Source organism: Phocoena phocoena, chromosome 6 (genome assembly GCF_963924675.1).
Source record: "Phocoena phocoena chromosome 6, mPhoPho1.1, whole genome shotgun sequence".
In the NCBI taxonomy this organism is placed as follows: Eukaryota; Metazoa; Chordata; class Mammalia; order Artiodactyla; family Phocoenidae; genus Phocoena; species Phocoena phocoena.
The window spans coordinates 94,465,655-94,489,940 of record NC_089224.1 but is presented as its reverse complement, the minus strand read 5'-3'; the positions used below and the strand labels follow the sequence as shown (position 1 = coordinate 94,489,940).

Here is a 24,286-nt window from a genome sequence, read left to right as displayed (position 1 = left end):
GGACTCAATAACCAGACTGGGGTCTTGCTCAAGCCACCTGGTCAAGCAGTGTCTGAGGAAGAGTCATAGGAGGCAGAGACGATGAAATTGCCGCTGTTGGAGTGCCCGGCCACTGACTGGGCGGCCTGCTGGCTCAGATTGTTACAGATAAGCACCAGCTGGTTGCTCTGGGCCTCGGACAAGGTGCTGCAGCTCTGATACACACTGAAGTTGGTTTTCCTGCCAGGGATGTTCCCCTTCTCGCACATGGTCTTCACCATCTTGGCCAGCTTGTTCTTGCCGAGGGCCTGGCAGTTGTACCAATGCAGAGCTGCCAAGTTCACGACCGGCTTAATGGACAGGTAGAAAGGGGCATCCTCATAGCGCATAGCAGGAGGACGCCGTTGGGCATACTCCTTATAGTCTTGTACAGGGCAGGTCTGTGGAGCATGCTGGGTGGCATACACACGGGAGTCTGTCCCCCCTCTCTTGGTTTTGGCATTTAGGTCACCAGTGTCTTGACCCATCCACTCCAAGTACTCCAGCCCCGTTTCTGTTACCCGGAGCCGAATATCACCCCACTTTAAGGTAGACCCGTGGAAGCCCGTACAGTGCCCAAAAGCTTTTGTGTTGTTGAGCCAGACGAGGTTGAGCAGACCCTCAGGGTTATAGCGGCTTAGCAGTCCCCTTTTCCGCAGAATGAGCTCATCAGCAAAGGTGAGCTTCATGGACTTGTGTGGCTTATTTCCTTTTCCTTTGCAGCGGAGTTCAATTTGCTTCTGTTTCAGGGCCTCTTGGGAGCGCTTGAATTCCTTATCCCTGGTGATACTGTAGCCATACCTGTGTTCTTTTAGGTACCGTTCAAGTCCACACTGGTAATTGGCCAAGCTGTTGGGTTCATACTCGGATCCATCCTTCTGCCTGGCATCCACAAAGAAAGAGGCCAGGTAGGCATCCAACTCCTTGCAAGGGATGACATAAATCTCTCTTGTTTCAGAAGGATACTTGGAGATGAGGAACTCCCGGAAATTGCGGAGCGCGGTCTGCGTGCTCCGGATGGTTTTCTCATTCTGCTCCCTGCTGAGCTCAGCTGCTCTTTCATCCTGGTCTGCAACAAATTGGGGAGGGGAGGGATAAAGAGGGTGTTGATGAGTTCAGACAATGCACTTTCTACTCTGAAATAAAGTTTCCTTTTATAATGAAAAAGAGAAAGAAGGAATCAATTTTACAGAGATCACTAATAAATGTTATTTACATACCTGTTGCATTATAATAGCCAACTTCAGTTTCACAAATGATGTACTAGACAAGAGACGGCCCACTACAATCAAAATGAACTTCTCATGTCATTGGCACTTAGTTTAGTGCACGAAGATTTGTGGAAAGAGTGGGATTAGAGGCAGCCTTCGTTTTAGGAAAAAAGACAGAAGTGTGCTATTTACCCTAATGCAGTGTGCGAGGGCCCCATCAGAGCAACACATGTGTTTTAAATCACTTCATTTGTGAAACCAGAGGTTGTACTGGTTCCATTTTATTGAATTAAACAAAAATATTCGAATCTGTTATTTAGCATTATCTCTAGAGATCTATATTTAAAAATTACTAAATAGATCATTTACAGCAGTTAACGAGACACATTCTACAGCAATTCAGGTAAACGTGGTTTATAAATATTCTATATGTAATTGCAGGGCAGTTTATAATAAGTGATAAAAATATTTTGTGTTTTGCAAAATGAAAACAGACTCATAGATACAGAGAACAAATGGGTGGCTGCCAGACAGGAAAGAGCTGGGAAGGTGGGGCAAAATAGGTGAAGGGGATTAAGAGGTACAAACTTCCAATTATATAAATAAGTCACAGGGATGTACAGCTTAAGGAATATGGTCATTAATACTGTAATAACTTTGTACAGGGACAGATGGTTACTAGATTTATTGTGGTGATCATTTCATAATGTATGCAAATGTCAAATAATTATGTAATACACTTGAAACTAATATAATATTGTACATCAACTATATTTCAACACAAAAAAATTGGGTGTTTTGGGAAAGTAATGAGGATAAAACTTCACAGCTATAAAGGCAGGACAATGAAATCTGAGTAAGGCTATTATAATCAAGATGTAAGGAAGGGGTATGTCTCTTGGATAGTTTTACTTTATTAATTTATTATTTATATTTTGCCACCAAAGACCGGAGGTGCCTCTTTCCATTATGAATCACCCATGATTAAGTAGTGTTGCTCTGGTGTAGTGGTTCTCACATTTTAGTGAGCTTCAGAATCACTCAGGATGTTCAATCAAAATCAGATTCCTCTATGCTCAGGATGAGGTTCAAGAGAACACACTTGGAGAAAAAAGATCTAGTGCTTATGGCTTATGAAGGAAGCCCTACTCTGTTTTACTAGATTTTTTTCTTTACAATGATTAAATTCAGTGATATCATTTAAATGATTTTCTCTCAGTAACATGTAATTTAAATTTGGGATGTTAACATTAACAATAAAATCATTTTGTCAAAAATGACCACAATGATGTCAGACATGGTCTGGGTGGAACTCAAAAGAGAAATTCTAAATATGAAATTACACAATAGAAAAAACAGGCTATCCTATTGATGTTGAGAGGCCAACACTAAGGTTAATTAAAAACAACATAAAAATGTAATTTCTGATTCTAAAGTATAATATAAAATTATTTTGTTTATCCCAATTATCTTATTTAGGAAAATTTTAGATTAATATTTAAGGCTGCTCAATGGGAAGTCTTTGAAATAACCACATACAATAAGAAAAATAAAATTTCAAATAAACTGAATTTTATTCACAAACACTACTTTTTGTATTACTATACACATTTATGAATGTCCATATTATTTTAAAATGACAGTTGTAAGGTATAATTGCCAAAGTTCTCATAACTTTACAAATGAAATGAATTAAAAATCACTAAACTAGCTAATTAGATATTTTTATAGGCATATTTTTTGAGATCATATTTCCAAAATTCAAATACACAACAGTATATTTTATCCTTCATTAGACTTAACTTTTGGCTATGCTATCTTCTTCCAGTTGAACAATAAAGATGCGTATCTTTCCATTAGAAAGGTGAAGCCACATGTAACCTTTTATCATGCCAGCTTCCGTGACTGTTTACATGCGAAGCCAAAGGTCAGCACATCTGTTTATTGTGGCTACTTGTTCAAATATCTATCACAACAGTCTTCAAACTTTAAACAAAGACTTTCTAAGAAATAAACATTCAAAGACAACTTTAGGGAAAAAAATTTCCAGTTCTTCAACTTTCACATGGAATCCTTTCTAAAATTTAGTTTTCTGAGATGAAGACTGAGTTTTCCATCCCAAACCTACTGTGTTACATACTCTGGGGCATTAAAGAATTTGAGGAGCCAAACAAAATTTATAAGTTATAAATCGATGATTAAATCCAAATATTGTCCACATTCTTGTCCTTCTCTGTCTTATACACATTCTGATATAGGTGAAATTTGCCACTGCAAACAGGGTATTTGGGCTCAATTAAGGTGTACTGAATTCAGGATTTCTGAAAGGGTTTTAGGTTAGTGAAGTTGATTCTTTTAATTGGAACTGGAATATTCTGCAGGACTGCCAAAATGTTCCAGATAAAGTAGAAGCTTAAAATTTTATTTAATTTTTTCATATTTAGCATGCTTTTGTTCACAAGATGCCTAACAACTATTATCAAATCATATGAAATACTGATTCTAGTTACAGTCAATCCTCATCATTTCATAAAATATTCAATATTTTCTACCTTTTTACAAAAATAAACTGACTGAAACAGATCCACATTATTAGCACCCTGCTAACACACTCACAGTTGACCAACACCACAGCACTACTTCAACATCCTCAGCCCAGCATTTCCAAGCCTTTTTCTACTTTCTATTTGGTCTCAATCTTAGTTAAGAATCTGTGATACGGTGATTTATAACAAAATATATATATATTTGGTCTTCATCCACGTTCTTGGCACAGAGCTCACAAAAGCCTTAGAATTTTCTGTGATGAGGGCGATCAATGTGTCTTTTGTTAATGTTCATGAGGTAACTTTTGGAAAGCACCTACGGGTAGGGGCTGGTTGTCAGTGGAGGCAAGCAGGAGATTTCTGGGGTGGAACTTTCAGTCCTACCCCACTTCTCCACCTTTGGGGAGGGGAGAGAGGCTGGAGATTGGGTTCAAACACCAATGATTTAATCAACTGAGTTTATGTAATGAAGGTTCCACGAAACCCCAAAAGGACAGGGTTCAGAGAGCTTCCCAGCTGGTGAACATGTGGAGAGTGGTACACCTTGCCCTGAGCATCTTCCATGTGGCTATTCCTGAGTTATGTTCTTTTATAATAAATTGGTAATCTAGTAAGTAAAATGTTTCTCTGAGTTCTGTGTGCTGCACTAGCAAATTAATCCCTGCCAAGGATGGGGGCCTTTGTAATCTTCTATTTATGATGGGTCAGTCTTATAGGACTGAGCCCTTAACCTGTGGAATCTGATGCTACCTCTAGGTAGATAGTGTCAGAAGTGAACTGGATTACAGGACACCCAGCTGGTATAGGAGAATTTCTTGGTGGTGTGGAACCCCTCTACTGCCCAACATCAGAACTGGGTATATAACTGTAGAGCCATTCCATCTGTAGGAAAATAAAAGTAGAGTGTCACATTATTATATCCTTTCCTAACAGCCTGGAATTCACCACAAGAGGAGGTTGGAAGGGTAGAGAAACCCTCATTCATTTTGCATGAATAGGGGGAAGTAAATGGCTTTAAAGTCAAGTAATAGTACTACGCTTTTTGGCTAATGACAAAAATCAAATAAAACCGGGGAAGACTGATAATAAAATATAGAACTGTTAATAATTATCTTGCATTTATCTCTAGTTTTAGAAATTTTTCTGATCCACTTCCTTTTAAAAACTTTTTGTTAGGTATAACATGCATACAATAAAGTAGGCCAGTCATTAAGTGCGTGCAATTATTTTTCACAAATTGAGTCCCATGCCTAGATCAAGAAAAAGAGTATCAGGGACTTCCCTGGTGGTCCAGCGGTTAAGACTCAGCACTCCCAATGCAGGGGGCCCGGGTTTGATCCCTGGTCAGGGAACTAGGTCCCGCATGACGCAACTAAGAGCCTGCATGCCGCAACTAAACGATCCTGCACGCCGCAACGAAGGTCTCACGTGCCACAACTAAGACCTGGCGCAGCTAGCTAAAAACACAACACAACATAAGAAAAAGAGTATCACTAGCACCTCCGAAACCTTCCTCGCGTCCCCTTCTTCCAGTTGCTCGCTCCCACCAAGAATAACAGCTATCCTGACTTGAAATAGCATACGTTTGTCTGGCCTATTATTATAACTTATATGAATGAAATCTTAGAGGATAAACTCTTTTGTGTCTGGCTTCTTTTGCTCAACATTATGTTTGGAAGTTTCATCCATACTGTTATGTAGTTGTAGATAATTTATCTTCTTTACTGTGTAACATTCCATTGTGTGAATTTATCACAATTTATTCTTCCACTCTATTGAACATTTGGGTAGTTTTCAGTTTAGGGCTATTTCCAATAAAATTGTTATGAACACTCTAGTAGGTGTCTTTTGGTGAGTCACATGGATGCATTTTTTTGGGTGTATACTTAGAATGAGAACTGCTAGGTCATAGGAAATCACATGTTATGCTTTAATAAATACTAATAACCAAGTTTCCAAAGTGGTTGTACCAACTTGCTTTCTCCGTGAGTGTGAGAGCTCAGATTGCTCCATATCTTCAGCAACACTAAGTAATGTTAGTCTTTTTTATTCTAGCTATTCTGTTGGATGTGTAATGCTAACTGCACTGAACTTTAAAATTTTCATTTCTCTGATGACTGATGAAGCTGAACAGCTCTTCATAGGTTTATTGTACACTCAGATATTTGCTTTTGTAAAGTGCCTGTTAAAGTTATTTTCTACTGGACTGTCCGCCTTTAACGGTTTTTTAAATTTTTATTTTATTTTATTATTTATTTTGGCTGTGCCAGGTCTTAGTTGTGGCATGTGGGCTCTTAGTTGTGGCATGTGGGATCTAGTTCCCTGAACAGAGATCGAACCCAGGCCCCCTGCACTGGGAGCACAGAGCCTTACCCACTGGGCCACCAGGGAAGTCCCTGGCCTTTACTGTTTGCAGGAGGTTTTAACATATCCTGAGTATGAGTCTTTGTCAGATAAATGTATTACAAATATCTTCTCTGAGTCTGTGGCTTGCCCTTTCCCTTTCTTAATAGTGTCTTTTAAAGAACAAGAGTTCTTAATCCTAATATAGTCCAATTATCAATTTTTTCCCTTTACGATTCATGCTTTTTTGCATCCTGTTTAAGAAATTCTGCTTATTCCAAGATCATGAGATATCTATTTCTTCCAAAAGCTTTACTGTTTCAGTCTTTACATTTTGATCTGCCATCTACTAGAACATCCATCTATATGTTCTAAGATAGAAATTAAGAGTAATTTTTTATATGGACCTTGATCTTTTTGATTTTAATAAAATTTGAATAAGCAATACAGCATATGGTACAGTATCTAAAAGCTCCAAGTGGGTAGAAAGTAAAAGTAAGTCACCCTCTCATCCCATCTCCTTGTCACCATATTTCCCTCTACATGGGAACCAATGTTACCAATTTATTGGGTATAATTTTGGGATTTTCTATGCACACACACTTATTTTTCTTTCAAAAAGGGTGGAGGAATATACTATGCATCCTATTCTGCACTTTGCTTTTTACCATTAACAATGTATTAGCAATAGCTCTATATCATTACACACACAGTTGCCTCAATCTTTCTAATAGCTGTAAATAAAGTATTTTATATGGATACACTAAATTTATCTGATTCCCTGCTGATGGATTATCTGCATTATTTCCATCCTGTTCCTATTACAAACAATGCTGCACTGGGTATCCTTGTATACATGACATTTCCTACACATGAGCAAGTATATATACAGAATGAGTTTCCAAAAGTAGAACCACTATATTGCTGTTGCCCTGTACATCTGCTGCGCCAATTTAACTTCTGTGATAAGGTATGAGAGTGCTGGTTTAATCATATCTTCCGAGATATAAGGTATTATCAAACTTCTTAATCTTTGCTTATTTAATTTGTAAAATATACATTGTGGTTTTTAAATTTTCATTTCTTTTATGATAAATGACATTTAACATTTTTCAAATACTTATTAGCCCCCTATATTTTCTCATTTTCTATCTGTGGATTCTTTCTGTCCTTTGTCCACTTAAAAAAATATTTATTTATAGGAGCTCTAGATATATTTAGCCTTCTTTTTCTTATTATTATACTTAGCCCTGTGTAATGCATATAAAGATGTGTATATGCCTATTTTTTTTTAGCTTGCCTTTTGTATTTTGTTACATTTACGGGATTGAATTTATCTGTTTTTAAAAATATTTCCTACATTTTGTGTTAGACATATTTTCCCCACTGTGAAACCATAATACAATTCTCTTTTGTTTTCTTCAAAGCACTCTTAATTTCATTTTTATTTTATTCATTTATTTTGGCCATGCCACGCGGCATGTGGGATCTTAGTTCCCCCACCAGGGATCGAACCTGTGCTCCCTGTAGTGGAAGCTTGGAGTCTTAACCACTGGACCACCAGGGAAGTCCCTTTAATATTTAAAATATTTGATCATCTGAATTAAGTTTGGTTTAAGGTAGGTACCAACTTATATTTTTTCCTAGGTAGCCACCTAGCTGTTATCAATAAATAACAGTGGTGATTGTGGTTGTAGAGAAGTCAATGGTCAGCATAATCTTTCTCCCTTCGGGGTCTCTTGATTGCACTTTGGGGGTGGGAGCTGGGTAGCTAAATGATTATTTCTTTATCTGTGAATGGCTACAACTTTACTAGGCTATATTTCAGTGTTGGTCACTGTGCACCCATCTTTTTTCTGGTACACAGTGTGTCCTTTCAGGTCATAAATTCAAGCATTTCTCCACTGCCTTGCAGTGGCAGATGACTTCCCATAAAGATGGCAAATGTGTATGTGGTCCTCTACTCAGTCTTGCTTCGTCTGCTACTCTCTGCTGTCAAATAGGGTCCAGGGAAGCTCTGATCACCAACCCAAACTCCCCATTCCAGTTCTTCAAAAGTGATTGTTAATTTTGCCACTCAGCAGTAGAAAACTGAGGTCTCATACCTTCATCTGAGAGCTACAGTCACAGTTCTCTTGGTATCATATCCAAATCCCTGTTTCATCGCTATGATCGGCAACCTTTCTTTATGTACTGTGGTTCTAGCAGAAGACTTTTAGTTTATTTGAGAAAATGTTTGTTTCTGTTTCTCTTTCTTGTCTTGAAGTGATTTCAAAGAGAAGTCAGAATTATGATCCAGCTGTTTGCATTTGAATGAGATTGCTGCAACTTCCAGTCCCTAACTTGGTGCCATGCACTTAACAGAGATCCCATAAATGTTCACTGAATGCTTTTTGATCCATGAAATCTACTCTATGAAGAAGGGTTACATTCCTGAAGATTTGGGCATTCATTAAAAACTCAGCAGTCAAACTTCATTAAATTTTGTTTGAATGTATGTGGTAAGAAATAGAACTTGGATTCTAAATAGCAACAAAAATTGTTTTCAACACAAACAAAAATGATAAAGTTCAATTTTCTTAAGAGAAATATGTATATGGTTCAGCAAACTGAATGAGTCACTGTCATCAATAAAGAAAATGCACTGAGATGAGCAAAATGGTTTTATTATATCAAGGAAGTTGTGATTAATAACAAATTTTAGAAGCTGAATGTGGGTAAAATCCCAAAGGTCTAGAAAACTAAACGGAGAAGACAAGGTAGCAGCCCAAAATATGCAAGTACAATTTTTTTTCCTAAGCAGATCAGGTATTTAACAATTGGAAGCAAAGTTTTAAAGATGGTGAATGAGTAGGCATTAGAATCATGTTTCCTATGGCTCTTGTGAACCTAACACACCTAACAGTCTAATCACTATATGTGTCCAGACCTAAAACGTAACTTAGCTCTGTCTCCACAAACTTGCTCTTTCACCCAGTCAGTGCCTCCATCACCTACATAAGTGCCCAAGCTGAAACCTGAGCACCATCCTTGACATCTGCTCTACCTGCTTCTACAGCTAATCCATCAAGTCCTGCTGGGCCACCTCATTTCATACACACTTAATGAGTAACTAAAACATATTAGGAATTAAGTAAAAACTGGGTTTAAAGGATGAGTGCTTTTGTGGAATTTACCATGACAAAATGGCAAATGCTATGAAGAAAAATAACAGGGTACTGTGAGAAAGAATGTGACCCACTTAAAGACCTGAAAATGAGAAGCCAGTCATACAAAGTATAGGAGGAAGAGTAGAGGGAACACCACATGAGAAGTTCCTACAATGGAAACTGAGTTTGAGGACCTGAAAGAATGTCAGTGTGCCCAGAGTGAAGTGATCGAAAGGAGAGTGGTACAACGAGAGGTCTGAAAACTCACAGGCCGGATCTTGCCGGGCCTTGTCTGTAAGTCATTATTAATGACTTTGTATTTTATCCTAAGAAAACTAGTTGTTCAGAAAACTACATGGTCAGATTTGCATTGCTCTGTTATGATATAAACCTACCTCCTACCATGCTAAGAAAATCTTCAATAAACTCTGCTTTATATAAGTAGGGCTGAGTTCACATCTGGATGATCGGGTGGAAAACACTCCCAGACAATGAAATGATCCATAATCTGAACCTTCTTGATGGAAGCAGAAGGTCAGAGCCAGAGGGAGCAAGAGAATATCCAAGTCAACCACCACCTCTCCTCCTCTCCTCCCCAACAACAACAACAACAACAACAAAAAAAAAAGGTATTAGAAAACGTATGAAGTTTTAAAGCAGACAACTTTTCTATACTTATTTAGTCTCTATGCCCCATTAATTACATTATTTTTTCATGTATTTATCATTTGGGAATCCTGAGTACCCAGCATTTGTTCCCACACAGCAGAGCTACCAAATGAAGACTGGGTATGAAGACTGTCTGAATATGTACTATTAAAAGAATTTTAAATCCATAGATCCTATATATATATATATATTTTTTTTTTTTTTTGCGGTATGCGGGCCTCTCATTGTTGTGGCCTCTCCCATTGTGGAGCACAGGCTCCGGACGCGCAGGCTCAGCGGCCATGGCTCACAGGCCCAGCCACTCTGCAGCATGTGGGATCTTCCCGGACCGGGGCACGAACCCGTGTCCCCTGCATTGGCAGGCGGACTCTCAACCACTGCGCCACCAGGGAAGCCCCTCCACATATATTTTGAATGACTGAACATCTCGGGCTGTGATCTGAGTTTGATATAAAAAGGGAGAACTTCTGGACATGCATGGCTTTCAAAAATGTATTCTAAAAAGGTCTGCCTTTCCCCAGACCTTCAGTTTGTATTACTTTCCCTCTCCCCACACCACAGCCTGCTGGGCTACTATTTTAGTGGTGCTGGCTGTCACTGTATCACTAGTATGGTTTTGGTTTTAAGTAGGGAGGTTGGATAAACTCTGTATGCAGAAGATGTGAGTGACCTTGGTTCTTAAAGTGGTCACATTTCTTGCCTGTACCATCCTCTAGAGCCATAATATTTATTACTAAAACTTACTTGAAGTTTCTTAAAAGGGGAAGCCATCCCATAAACCTAGTGTAGTGAAACGGGTCTCTGATAAACGTAGCCAACAGACTGAAAAGTTTTAGATTACTGACTTCCAAGAGATCCGTGACCTGGAGCAGGGCCCCAGGAAGAGCCTCAGCACCAGCCCAGGGAATCTTTGGAGAGCCTGAGTAAAGCTTTTATGCAGACAGCATTTCTGTACTTATTTACATAGTCTCCATGCCCCATTAATCCAATTATTTCCTCCCTTGTTAGGAGATGGCATGGAAAAACACATAATTAGTGCCGTATCTTGTGTTCTCATTAAATCTGAGGAGATTTATGTTAGATTTAAATTAGATCCATTTGCTTCTATTACTGTGGCACCCAATTTAACAAAAAATAAACTTAGCTATCACATCCCTTTTGTGATTTTATTAAAGCAATACATCTGAAGCAATAAGAAACATTTCCTGATGTTTAACTTCTTTTTAACTCATTTAAGAAGAGTATTTTGTCTTTTTACTTGATAGAGAAATGATGTTTAAATTCTCTTTATAAATCAATGAATAATAAGTCCATGAGCTTATTAAATAAGAATATATTTTAAATTTGAAAAGTAAAAAAAGCAAAAGAAATCTGGTGAGTAGATGTATTTATGAGGCTGCAGTTGGAATTAATATTTAATCCACATTTACGGCACAGGCTCCAGGTTCTATAGGAATTCAGAAAGAAATAAGAGAGAGAGAGAAGTCAAAAAAAGAGTTTGAGCTGGGTTAGAGCTCTGTTTTGGGGAACAGGGACTTGGGTTAGGTATTAAAGGATGGGTACCATTTGGTTAAATGGAACAGGAGGGTAGGGCATCCCAGGAAGAAACTGCATGAGCAAAGGGAAAGGTATGGGAAGGCTTGCGCTCATGAGGACTGTGAAACACCGATCCTGGTTTGGGGGTTAGAGTGGGAATAAAGCCAGGCCAGTGAGATGGACAAATGGAGGGTCTTATATAGTAATTATAATGATATACACCAAGGAGAGGAGACTGAATATGCTAAATGCAAAAGACCTCTACATGCCAAACATTTGAAGAAGGTACTTTAAAAAAAAATAAATCAACAGCCCATTTCTCCACCTCTGACATTCTTTACTCCCCTTACGCTGTTATCTTCTTCCATATTCCTATTACCATCTGACATAATACATATTTACTTGATAACTTGTTTAGCATCTCTCTCTGTCCACCCAGTGGGTTGTGAGCTCTTTAAGAGCTAGGACTTTGCTGCTTTATTCCCAGGGTCTGAAAAAGCACTTGAGAAGTAGTAGCGTTCAGTAAACATTTGTTGACTGAATTAACAACAAAGCTGAAAGGAAAGTTACTGAGATAACTCTGTGTGTGTAATTACACAATCCACTTTAGACAAACTATACTGACTGCATTGAGAAAGGACTAAAAACAAAAATCGGTGACATAAAATTAAATTTTGGGTCTCACAATCAGAATCTCAAAGTCACCTTATCCTTTATTAAGGTTCTTCAGAGTTAGCTGTGGTCAGGGCAGGTGATCTGGATGTCTATAATAATGAAATGATTTATAAGGCCACTGGAAGCTTTTCCCAGGGCTAATTTCTCAGGAAATAAGGACCTATTAGCTCTCACACAAATTGCTGTAAGACAATATCTTTATCTTAACTATCAGGATAAGGAAAAAACAAGTAATACTTTAACAAAAGTCCATACCAGAATTAATATATCCATAAAATCAAGGGACAGCTCCTCTCTCCAATGCTGACCTCCACTTTATTTTTAAAAATATTTATTTATTATTTTTGACTGCGTTGGGTCCTAGTTGTGGCACGTGGGATCTTTCATTGCGGTGTGTGGGCTTCTCTCTAGTTGTGGTGTTAAGGCTCCAGAGTGCACAGACTCTGTAGTTGTGGCACACAGGCTCTCTAGTTGCAGCACGCAGGTTTAGTTGCCCCACAGCATGTGGGATCTTAGTTCCCTGACCAGGGATCAAACCCACATCCCCTGCGTTGGAAGGCAGATTCTCTCTCTTTTTAAATAATTAATTAATTAATTTGGCTGCCTCGGGTCTTAGTTGTGGCACGTGGGATCTTCGCTGTGGTATGTGTGATCTTTCGTTGTGGCGTGCGGGCTTCTCTAGTTGTGGTGCACAGGCTCCAGAGCACTTGGGCTCAGTAGTTGCAGTGTGCGGCCATAGTTGCCCCACAGCATGTGGTATCTTAGTTCCCTGACCAGGGATCAAACCCGCGTCCCCTGCATTGGAAGGCGGATTCTTAACCACTGGACCACCAGGCAAGTCCCCAGACCTCCACTTTAAAAAGAGATTATACTGACATTATGGTGTCATCTATTAGGTACTTCTTCTATACACATATTCATTTGATGTAAATTTTCTTATGACTCTATGTTCAAGGGAAATGATCTTGGTATTAAAAAAAATATGCCCTGGTTGGTAATCTTACGAATAGGCCTACTTCAATTTTATTTGTCAGGGGTTACAAAACTCATATTTGCCAACATTCATGTTTCATTTTTAAAAATAGCAATAGCTCCTAACCTCTGCAAATTTATTTAAAAAAATAGTGAGGTATATTTACTTTAAAGGTGGAAAAAAAATTGAGATTACAACTACCATAAAATGTATTAAAGGGCTTCCCTGGTGGCGCAGTGGTTGAGAGTCCGCCTGCCGATGCAGGGGACACGGGTTCGTGCCCCGGTCCGGGAAGATCCCACATGCCGCAGAGCGGCTGGGCCCGTAAGCCATGGCCGCTGAGCCTGCGCGTCCGGAGCCTGTGCTCCGCAATGGGAAAGGCCACAACAGTGAGAGGCCCGCGTACCGCAAAAAAAAAAAAAAAAAAAAAGTATTAAGAAGTCAGTGTCTTCTTTCTCCTTTAAATACCCAAATTGTTGCACATTTCAATGTTTTTTCCTAAAACTTTAAAACACAGGCTATTTTCTAGGATTGGTAACATCACTAATTGAAGCCAGACTTGTATGCTATTATAGCTGTCTGACCAGCAAATTATTTTTATGCTCAGTTAATCTTCTCCAATAATGGAAGTAAAGCACATTTCTTACATACACATTCATGAGCATGAAAATTTAGCACAATAGTACCAGTTAGTCCGGTATGATTTTTGATAGTATTTTTCACTGAAGTAGAAATCACTTAAATAAACATTAGTCACCTGCTCATTTCTCCTGGTTGTACGTCATGTGACTCTAGAACCTCTGGAGAATTCTCTCCTTGATAAAAGTCTAGAAATAAAATAGGGCACAAAAAATACCAGTATTTATTAAATAAACAAAGTGCAGGCAAAAACCTCTTCCTCACCTATATTCACTGTTGCCTGTATATATGAATTAAATCAGGCCAAGGTGCTGTGTTTGTTGGAAGGTAAGGTGAGACATCACTTGTGTAAAGACTAGGCATTATCCTTGCAGATCCTTGCCACAAGGAATTAATTTATGGCCAACAGGGTGCAGGAGTCTCCATTTTTAACAAGTTCTCGGGTAGTTCTAATATAGCTTCGGTCTAAGGCCATGCTTTGAAAAGCAGAGCTTCAGCTCTCCTTTCCCCTAGAAGGCCTAAAAAATGACTCTTCTTTCAAATAAGTCTCAGCCCAGGCCTCAGCTACAGCAGGTGACACAGAGCTGGGATGGCAGATTTCTGGATCTGAACGTTTCTATGTCCCAGGCAGAACAGTTGCTTCATGAATAAATAATAGATGTTTAAAAGTGGCTTCTGTTTCAGTGAAAAATACTATCAAAAATCATACTGGACTAACTAATATTGTTAGTCAACAAAATAATGAATGAGTCAAAGAATTACTTCCCTTTGAAACCCACTGGATTCAGATTTTTTCTTTCATAATGTCTCTGAATTTATTAAGTTCAACATTGTTTCCCTAATTGCCAAAGATCATTTTTAAAATCTAACCTTGCCTGGTCCCTTTCAGGGCAGTTGACGTAGGTAGTGTAGTTAATGGTTAATGGCTCCAGCTTTGCCAACAAGAATGCCTACATTAAAATCCCAGCTCTGCTGTTTAACCATCTATGTGAATCTGTATAAGTTTTTAAACTTAAGCCTCTGTTTCTTCAACTGTTAAATAAATATAATAATTGTACCCATTTCTTAAGAGTTGTATGAGAATTAAGGTAGGAAAGCAAACCACTTAGCTCAGTGTTGGACACATAAATCATCTAGTTCAACTCTTTATAAATATTGCTGCTGAGAAATGTGTTCCAACCCACTAAATCAAAGTCTTCCTACTTCACCCGAGTCCTCCTCTACTGATGCTTTAATTTGCAACAAATATTTACAAATTCTCCCAAGATAGATCTATAAAGGCCACCCATGTTGGGCATTTGTGCATAACTGAACATATCCTGCCATGGGCACATGGAAACAACTGGAGTTAATATCTATATCTAAAACAGCTCTCAGATACTCTGGTTTCTCTTCACAATGCATAAGTCTTTCGCCTTTTACTAAAACAGCTCTCAGGAGACCTTCCATTCCACATGACCTAGAATCCTTTTTTTATTTTTTATAAATTTATTTATTTAATTTATTTATTTTTGACTGCGTTGGGTCTTTGTTGCTGCACATGGGCTTTCTCTAATTGTGGCGAGCGGGGGCTACTCTTGGTTGCGGTGCGCGGGCTTCTCACTGCGGTGGCTTCTCTTGTTGCGGAGCGCGGGCTCTAGGCACGTGGGCTTCAGTAGTTGTGGCACGCGGGCTCAGTATTTGTGGCTCACGGGATCTAGAGTGCAGACTCAGCTACTGTAGTGCAGGGGCTTAGTTGCTCCGTGGCATGTGGGATCTTCCCAGACCAGGGATCGAACCTGTGTCCCCTGCATTGGCAGGCGGATTCTTAACCACTGCGCCACCAGGGAAGTCCATGACCTAGAATACTGTGATTTGACACACTTAGTGTGTTACTTTAAGAAGAGACATTATGTGACTGTATGAATTCAGTACAGTAATAAACAAAGGTATAATCATGGAATTCTCTCTTCTAAGAATGCTGCTCTTTTGGACTAAATGAAGAAAATGAAGGTTTCTCCTCAATTGCTCCTTCCACTCAAAAAGAGATGCAGCATCCCAGGTGTGACCTAATAAGCCTTGAGGGCAGACCTGTTAGCTAGGGACAGCTCAAGGCTAGCCACATTTGCTTAGAAGGGAGTAAATTCAAACAGGCTTCACAAATAGAGGAGATGTGGCATTCAGTGACAACTAAAACACGAAAGGTAAAAGGGAGACCAGATGACAGGAGTGAATAAAAACCAGATGAAGCTTCTCAAACCTCAAACTTAATTTCAAGTCACATGAAAGAAATTAAGCAATCCAAAGGTGAAAAGAATAGAACAAGAGAATAAATATTGTACTGGATTAATCACAATAAGGAGACTTTCGTCTTGGCCAAAATATATTCTTAAATCAACTTTAGAATGTGGCTGCATTTTCAAGCTTAGCAGCACGAAACCCACATGACTGTAATTAATGTAATAAATCATGTTGTGGAATTTTCTACAGAATCTGACAGCACTCACTGATACATTGCTTATTAGAGACTAGAGATTTCTCGTGCAGTTTTTTATTATACTGCCAGAGACACTGAATCAAGAGTACCTTCTGATGTGTCTGAAATATCTGCTGCTGGTGTGATACATAAAATATACAGTGAGCTGCTATCAGACTTTGATATACAAAACATCATACACAATTTCCCAAAGACTTGTTTTTGAATTCTTACTTTTCTGGACTTAGGGCAGTCGTAGACAATACATGGATTCATTATAGATGTGACATTTACATTTTCCACGGTTTCAATCATAAAGTCCCAGCTTTACACACATGGCTCTCCTATTCAGTTCACTCTATGATGACTCCATTAGTATATAGCACAGAATACTGTTAAACAGGCATTATTTCATCAACTTCTACATGTTCTTTCATTGTCTTTCAAAATCTGACTCTTAAGTAAAATTTTAATGAATTTAACTTATTCTCAAAAGTAAAAATTAGTCCTTGCACAGTTCAGGAATTCAGCCATGACTGCATTTCACCTCAGTGAGTTTACATACCCTTAAATATGCTTTGCATATATAAGCATCTTCTAATTTAGAAATATCTGAACTTTAAAAAACATATGGTTTAATGGCCCTTTATTCACATGGGTAGCTATTCAAATGAGAAAAATATTATTTTAAGTATATTTTCCCTAATAAAATAAAAATCATTTTATCATAAAAGTAACACATTTAATAATAAAAATCATTTTATTAATTTTATCATAAAAGTAACACACTTAATATAAAAATTTTCCCCAGAAAATAAAAATACAAAGAAGAGAGCAAAACTGCCCATAAATTCATCCTTGAAAGACAGCCACTGGATACATTTTGGTATATATCTTTCCAACTTAAAATTTTAATTTAAAATGTTACTCTTTAATAACCAAGAACTAATCCATTCTGTCTTAACTGTACACTTCTCTTGTGATTTATTTTATTTTTTTCTGGAAATATTGCTTTGTCTTATGTTTAAGAGGAAAACTGTTAACACAGTTATGCCTCGATAAGTTACTATTTTAGACATAGTCCTTTTGATCATCTAAAATGATATATTTTAAGACTCGAATAAGAGTTTGGCATTGGATTTATTATCCACTGGTGACACAGGAATTCCTTTCTTAGCTACTGAGAATTCCCTATATCCACTCTTGCCCCCTTTCAAACTGTTCTCCATACAGAAGCCTAAGTGAGTTTTCATAAAAGAAAGCAGAGGAAATGAAAGTTATCTCTTATATTCTTTCTGGAAATTTTAGTATTTGCATATTTGCTTCAACGTTCAACAAAAATATATTTGGCACCTCAACACGGCAGGCACTGTTTTAGGCACATCTGTATATGCTTCCTCAAGCATATACAGATGTGCCTAACACATCTGTACAGATGTGTTTAACACTTTAATTTTCATTCCTTCATTGTGGAGACAATTAGACAATAAAAGCAGATGGAGACTGGGACTAGAAAAGGATGAACAAAAGTAGAAGTCCTGGCAAAGTTTTGGAGAAATGAAGAAAACTAAGGGAAAGTTGGTCCAGGTCCTAAAAGAGGACATTTAAGTGCTAAGAGGATGGATGCTGAAATGTGTAAGAGAAGCATCACCATGGCCAGTGAGCCTAGTGGTTAAGAGCATGAACTTGGGAACCAGACTGCCTAGGTGAGAATCCCAGCTCTCCCATCCTCTTATTGTGTCACCTTCGGCAAGTTCAACCTTTCTTTGCCTTAGTTTATTCATCTGAGAAATGGAGTGCATTATAGTCCTAACTTCATAGAGTTGTAAGCACTGAGTTACCATAAGTAATTAGTACGATAATAAGCATTCTGTAAGTATTGGCTATTATAATTGCTATTCTGTATACAGTAACCAGAGAGCTAACAGCATATGACCCTGCCTACTGAAAAGCATCTTGGAAGTAAAACAGTCATCACCATTTGTTAATAGTTCATCAGTATGTCAGAACTGAGTATTTGAAAAGCACTTTTCATGAGTTTGCTAAAATTCTATGGCTTCGATGAGTGAGAACAAACTTAAGCACAACACGTGAGGCAACATTTGATGAATTTAAGAGATGAAATGCTATACCACAATAGAAATAGTTACAACAAACTTTTGATTAGAAACCATTTCTTCCTTTAAATTTACATTCAGTCTACAGGACTGCATATCTTAATTAGTAAGGATCAAAATGTGAAGGCATCTTTTACTGAAAATGCATAATACAGTAAAAACTACAAAGGAATTATTCATCAACTTGAAACAAAAGATGTATAGCATATAAGTAAAGGAAAACAAATAACACAAAAAATAAAAATGCACAAAACTCTAATAAATTACCTCCTTTTCTGAGTTAGGCTATTAATATTCATTAAATTCCATCAAGAAGTAATAACCTAATGGATAGGAGGATGCTAATTTCTCTAATTGTGTCAGTGGATAATAATAAAACATATTTTTGAAAAGCTCATTATAAAATAAAAATTAAAGTATTTTTCTATATGGATTGGTTTTCTATTACATATTATAAGTACAGACAAAACAGGAAAATAAAGCTTTTCTTAACGAGATAGCTGTTTTCCATTACACAAAATAATAATTTAGCAGCAGTAATTATAACAGTATGAAGGTACTGAAAAGCTAGTGACCTGTAACATAAATCTTAATATACTCTAGAGACTAAAAATATTATATAAAATATAATTTCAGGTATTATTTTTAAGGAATACGTACTTATATTTATTGAACCAAGCCCTGAAGTCAAATTCACAGAAATAGCACATTCTAGGATTATAAAGATTATTTTTCCTGCTGAATGGAGTTAGGGGTGAAAAATTAATACTTAAATCATTAAAAAAAAAATTTCTCAGGGGAGTGACATCAGCAAGGTGGCCAAGTAAGACAACCCCACCCCAACCCCCCAAAATAATTTGGCATCCATCCATATACAAAGTTCCATCCCAGGAACAGGCCTGCAGGTCCAAGGATACAGCAGGAAATGCTCCTGTTCACACAACTGGAGATGCTAAAAGGGCCCTATACTCAGACAAAACTTTGCTAAGGAAATTGAACCCATCATGTTGGGAGAGCTGAGGCCTCTAATGTGGGTGCTCGCATCTGAGACTTGTCTTTGGAGGCCTGCTGACCAGCCACCAATTCGCCACCCCCCGTCTCTACAAAGGGTCCTGCCTGGCAATACCTACTTTTCACTCAGGAAAGGGCCTAGGGGAAACAAACTTATTTACACAACTGCAGAAGAAACCAACACCAGATTCCTGTCCTGTGTTCTTAAATGTGAACAATTAGACTAGGTGTCAGAAGAAAATAGCAGCATTAAAGAGAAGGATGAAGAAAAAGAAACATAAGAACTGAAGGAAGAGTTAATTCAAAGACAAAATATATTTTTAAAACCCCTCTAATTAAAATTCTCAAAGAGATTTGATAGATTATTATAATTATAATCCTCATAAAAGGTACAAGTACTAAAGGAAACCTTTTTTTAAAAAATTTATTTACTTTTGGCTGTACTGGGTCTTCCTTGCTGCACACGGGCTTTCTCTAGTTGCAGCAAGCAGGGGCTACTCTTTGTTGCTGTGCGCAGGCTTCTCATTGCGGTGGCCTCTCTTGTTGCGGAGCACAGGCTCTAGGTGCTCGGGTTTCAGTAGTTGTGGCACACGGCTTAGTTACTCTGCGGCATGTGGGATTTTCCTGGGCCAGGGTTTGAACCCGTGTCCCCTACATTGGCAGGTGGATTCTTTTTTTTTTTTTTTTTAACATCTTTATTGGAGTATAACTGCTTTACAATGGTGTGTTAGTTTTTCTGCTTTATAACAAAGTGAAACAGCTATACATATATATATCCCCGTATCTCCTCCCTCTTGCGTCTCCCTCCCACCCTCCCTATCCCACCTCTCTAGGTGGTCAGAAAGCACCGAGCTGATCTCCCTGTGCTATGTGGCTGCTTCCCAATAGCTATCTATTTTACATTTGGTAGTGTATATATGTCCATGCCACTCTCTCACTTCGTCCCAGTTTACCCTTCCCCCGCCCTGTGTCCTCAAGTCCATTCTCTACGTCTGCATCTTTATTCCTGTCCTGCCAATAGGTTCTTCAGAACTTTTTTTTTTTTTAAGATTCCATATATATATGTGTTAGCATATGTCATTTTTCTCTTTCTGACTTACTTCACTTTGTACGACAGACTCTAGGTCCACCCACCTCACTACAAATAACTCAATTTTGTTTCTTTTTATGACTAATATTCCATTGTATATATGTGCCACATCTTCTTTATCCATTCATCTGTCGATGGACACTTAGGTTGCTTCCACGTCCTGGCTATTGTAAATAGAGCTGCAATGGACACTGTGATACATGACTTTTTGAATTATGGTTTTCTCAGGGTATATGCCCAGTAGTGGGATTGCTGGGTCATATGGTAGTTCTATTTTTAGTTTTTTAAGGAACCTCCATACAGTTCCCATAGTGGCTGTATCAATTTACATTCCCACCAACAGTGCAAGAGGGTTCCCTTTTCTCCACACCCTCTCCAGCATTCACTGTTTGTAGATTTTTTGATGATGGCCACTCTGACTGGTGTGAGGTGATACCTCATTGTAGTTTTGATTTGCATTTCTCTAATGATTAGTGATGTTGAGCATCCTTTCACATGTTTGTTGGCAATCTGTGTATCTTCTTTGGAGAAATGTGTGTTTAGGTCTTCTGCCCATTTTGGGATTGGGTTTTTTTTTTTTTTTGTGGTACGCGGGCCTCTCACTGTTGTGGCCTCTCCTGTTGCGGAGCACAGGCTCCGGACGCGCAGGCTCAGCGGCCATGGCTCACGGGCCCAGCCGCTCCGCAGCATGTGGGATCCTCCCAAACGGGGGCACGAGCCTGTGTCCCCTGCATCGGTAGGCAGACTCTCAACCACTGCGCTACCATGGAAGCCCAGGGGTTGTTTGTTTTTTTGATATTGAGCTGCATGAGCTGCTCGTAAACTTTGGAGATTAACCCTTTGTCAGTTGCTTCATTTGCAAATATCTTCTTCCATTCTGGGGGTTGTCTTTTCGTCTTGTTTATGTTTTCCATTGCTGTGCAAAAGCTTTTAAGTTTCATTAGGTCCCATTTTTTAATTTTTGTTTTTATTTCCATTTCTCTAGGAGGTGGGTCAAAAAGGATCTTGCTGTGATTTATGTCATAGAGTGTTCTGGCAGGCGGATTCTTAACACTGCGCCACAAGAGAAGTCCCAAGGAAAACTTTAAAAAATCATGTTAGAGGAAAGGAATTTTCAGCAATTTAAAGACTCAAAGTTTGGGACTTCCCTGGTGGCGCAGTGGGTAAGACTCTGTGCTCCCAATGCAGGGGACCCTGGTTCAATCCCTGGTCAGGGAACTAGATCCCACACATGTGCTGCAGCTAAGAGTTCGCATGCCACAACTAAGGAGCTGGTGAGCCACAACTAAGACCCGGCGCAACCAAATATATAAATAAATATTAAAAAAAAAAAGACTCAAAGTTTACTTCCCACCTATCCCTTCTTGCGAAATTATTTTATGAACTCCAGCAAAGAAAAGGAGAAAGTAAAGGGAAACATGAAGTCTAGGGAACAGTGGTTGCAACCCAGGGGAAAACTCAGAGTGGGTGGGATGGTCACCTTAGGCTTACATTAAATCAACTTGTCCAAACTGCAGTAGGAAGACTGAAGGCCCAAAATAGGAATCTTGGAGGGACTACACAGATATGATAAGAGCACACTGTTCTTTTGTCAAAGAATGCTATCAAAAATTTTAGGAAAACACACACACACACACACACACACACACACACACACAACCTCCAAACTAGAATAATACATATTTCATTGATTGTGAGATGCACTTCTTCACATTTTAACATCTCTGAAATTTGTCTCACAATTCCTGGGAATTATAGTTTAATTAGTAGCATGTTTTTTATTTCTTTGTGGAACACAAAATAATGGTACATCTTACAATCAATGATATTTCAGATGCAATGAAATACAGTAGTAGTAATAGTAATAATAATAATGCTGGGACATACTTATTGAGAACTTACTCTCTGTACCAGGCATTGTTCTAAACGCTTTACATGGATTAAGTCATTTATCCACATAACAACCCTCAGGAACATTCTCCTTTCAGTGTCCCAGAGTTTGTGAAATTCATCAGGATGAAAAGAAATTCAATCTTAGAACACTAATAGCTATGAACAATATTTACACTGTCAAAATAATATAAACCAATATATAATTGGTTTTGAACGTTTAGAGTCAACCTAAGGATAAAGCAGAAAAGACTTAGTTGTGGCCATAGAAGAGAATGAAAATATTGACAACCTTGTGAAATTAAGAAAATGGTAAGAAGGGAGGGAAGAATAGAAGAAGGTAGGATAAGGACACTAATATCTTCACCCTTAGGTTGAGAAAGCATATTTATTTCATCTTTCATTATCTTTAGTTTTTCTATTGGTAACGTGTTTTAATGGCATAACAATCAAATAATGGGAGGGTAATGAAACTGAATTAAATCATCATTTATAACAAGGAGTCTGTAGATATTTTCTGAAGTTGATAAATCAAGAAAAAAAATCAAGAAACAGAAGTATAAAAAGTTTGTTTAAAATTTTGGAAGAACTGAAAATAGACTCAAAAGAAGTTTCCTTTGAAGAGTGGGATTATGAGGTGATGAGAGCTGAGGCGAGACTGCTATTGTTCAGCAAATTTTATGGATTGCTGTGTACATGAATAACTTCATTGAAAAAGGCAATAAAATTATTGCTTTTTTCTAAGAAAGCAATCCTATAGTTTTAAGGCAGTACTGAAGAATCAGCCTGGTATGTGTATCATAACTGAAGTCAATAAACCACCTAAAAAAAACATGCAAAAATATAAATAAATAAAAATAAACCACCTAAGATGCATCAATCAACTCAGATTTACTGTTCTCTGATCACTGTACTGACCAGTGTTCTCACCTAAAATAAAGCTTAAATCACCTTGTAGCCACAGAAGCATAATTCATCATTTTTGCCATGTTATATAAATACTTCTTCTGGGTCTAATACACCCTTGGGAACACAAGCCATTAGTTACATAAATGAGATCTAGACTGAAAGAGAGGTATTGCTAGGCCTCAACTACAGTGGATCACCTGCATACTGCCCATCCCTGCTGTGACCCAAGATGGTCAGGCAGCTCAATCTGAGAGGAGCAGGAGGAACCTGCTGCTTCTCAGAGGAAAACAGATACAGGGATGATGTCTGAAGCTAAGACTGCGGTACTCTGACACTGACTTGTCTGTCCAGGGGTTGTACATTATTTCATCTCTTCAGACCACAAGGAATGAATACCAAGGCTAGAAAATCAAGGTCAATGCCTCCTCAATTCTGAACTGGTGCCTAGCTTCCTAGCAGTCTTAGTCAAATCCAAATTCATTGAAGAGAATTATATTCTGAGGTTCATAGCAATTTGCTCGTCTGCTATATTTGGGTGCATTCTGCATATCAGGAGGTCTCAATTATATGTATGTGAACTTTAAGTATATAAAAACGGTTCCTTACTTCAATGGTATAGTACAAAAAATGCTTCTATTTTAAAGAAAAAGAAAGTCAGCTAGGAAGATTTTCTTGTAAAATATTAAGACAAATGACACTTAGGAAGTGCAAGCACTGGAAAAAATGCTGATAAAACTAATTAACTTCTCAGAAAATTATGCATTTGTACAACAGAGAGCAATTAACTTGATTTTCTACTTTTGCCTTTCAGAAAACTAGTAAACAATTATATTTTTAATTCTTAAAGATAGATCACTAGTTGTCTGCAAAAATAAGCAATATTACAATTTTAATTTAACTAGGCTCATGTTATTTTTAGATATGTAGAAAGTGTCTTGAGTAAATTATATTGTGGAATGGGTTGCCTGTAGCCTCTGCACTTTTAATTTCCCTCTAAGAAAGACTTGCCTTTCATTTATCATAGTGGTTTAATTGTTCACTTAACCACTTTTAAC

General features: G+C 38.0%; 1 protein-coding gene across 2 annotated transcripts in view; it reads right to left on the bottom strand.

Moving 5' to 3' along the window:
• Window positions 1-24,286, bottom strand: part of KIAA1958 (KIAA1958 ortholog) — an 80,529-nt gene that overhangs the window by 42,037 nt on the left and 14,206 nt on the right. The window contains exon 2 of one of the 2 annotated variants that reach the window (XM_065879619.1): window positions 1,004-1,087. The exons of the other annotated variant lie outside the window; for it this stretch is intronic. Within the exon in view, the coding sequence (XP_065735691.1) occupies window positions 1,004-1,087 (84 nt within the window). The remainder of the gene's footprint in view (window positions 1-1,003; window positions 1,088-24,286) is intronic. 2 annotated transcript variants of the gene reach the window in all.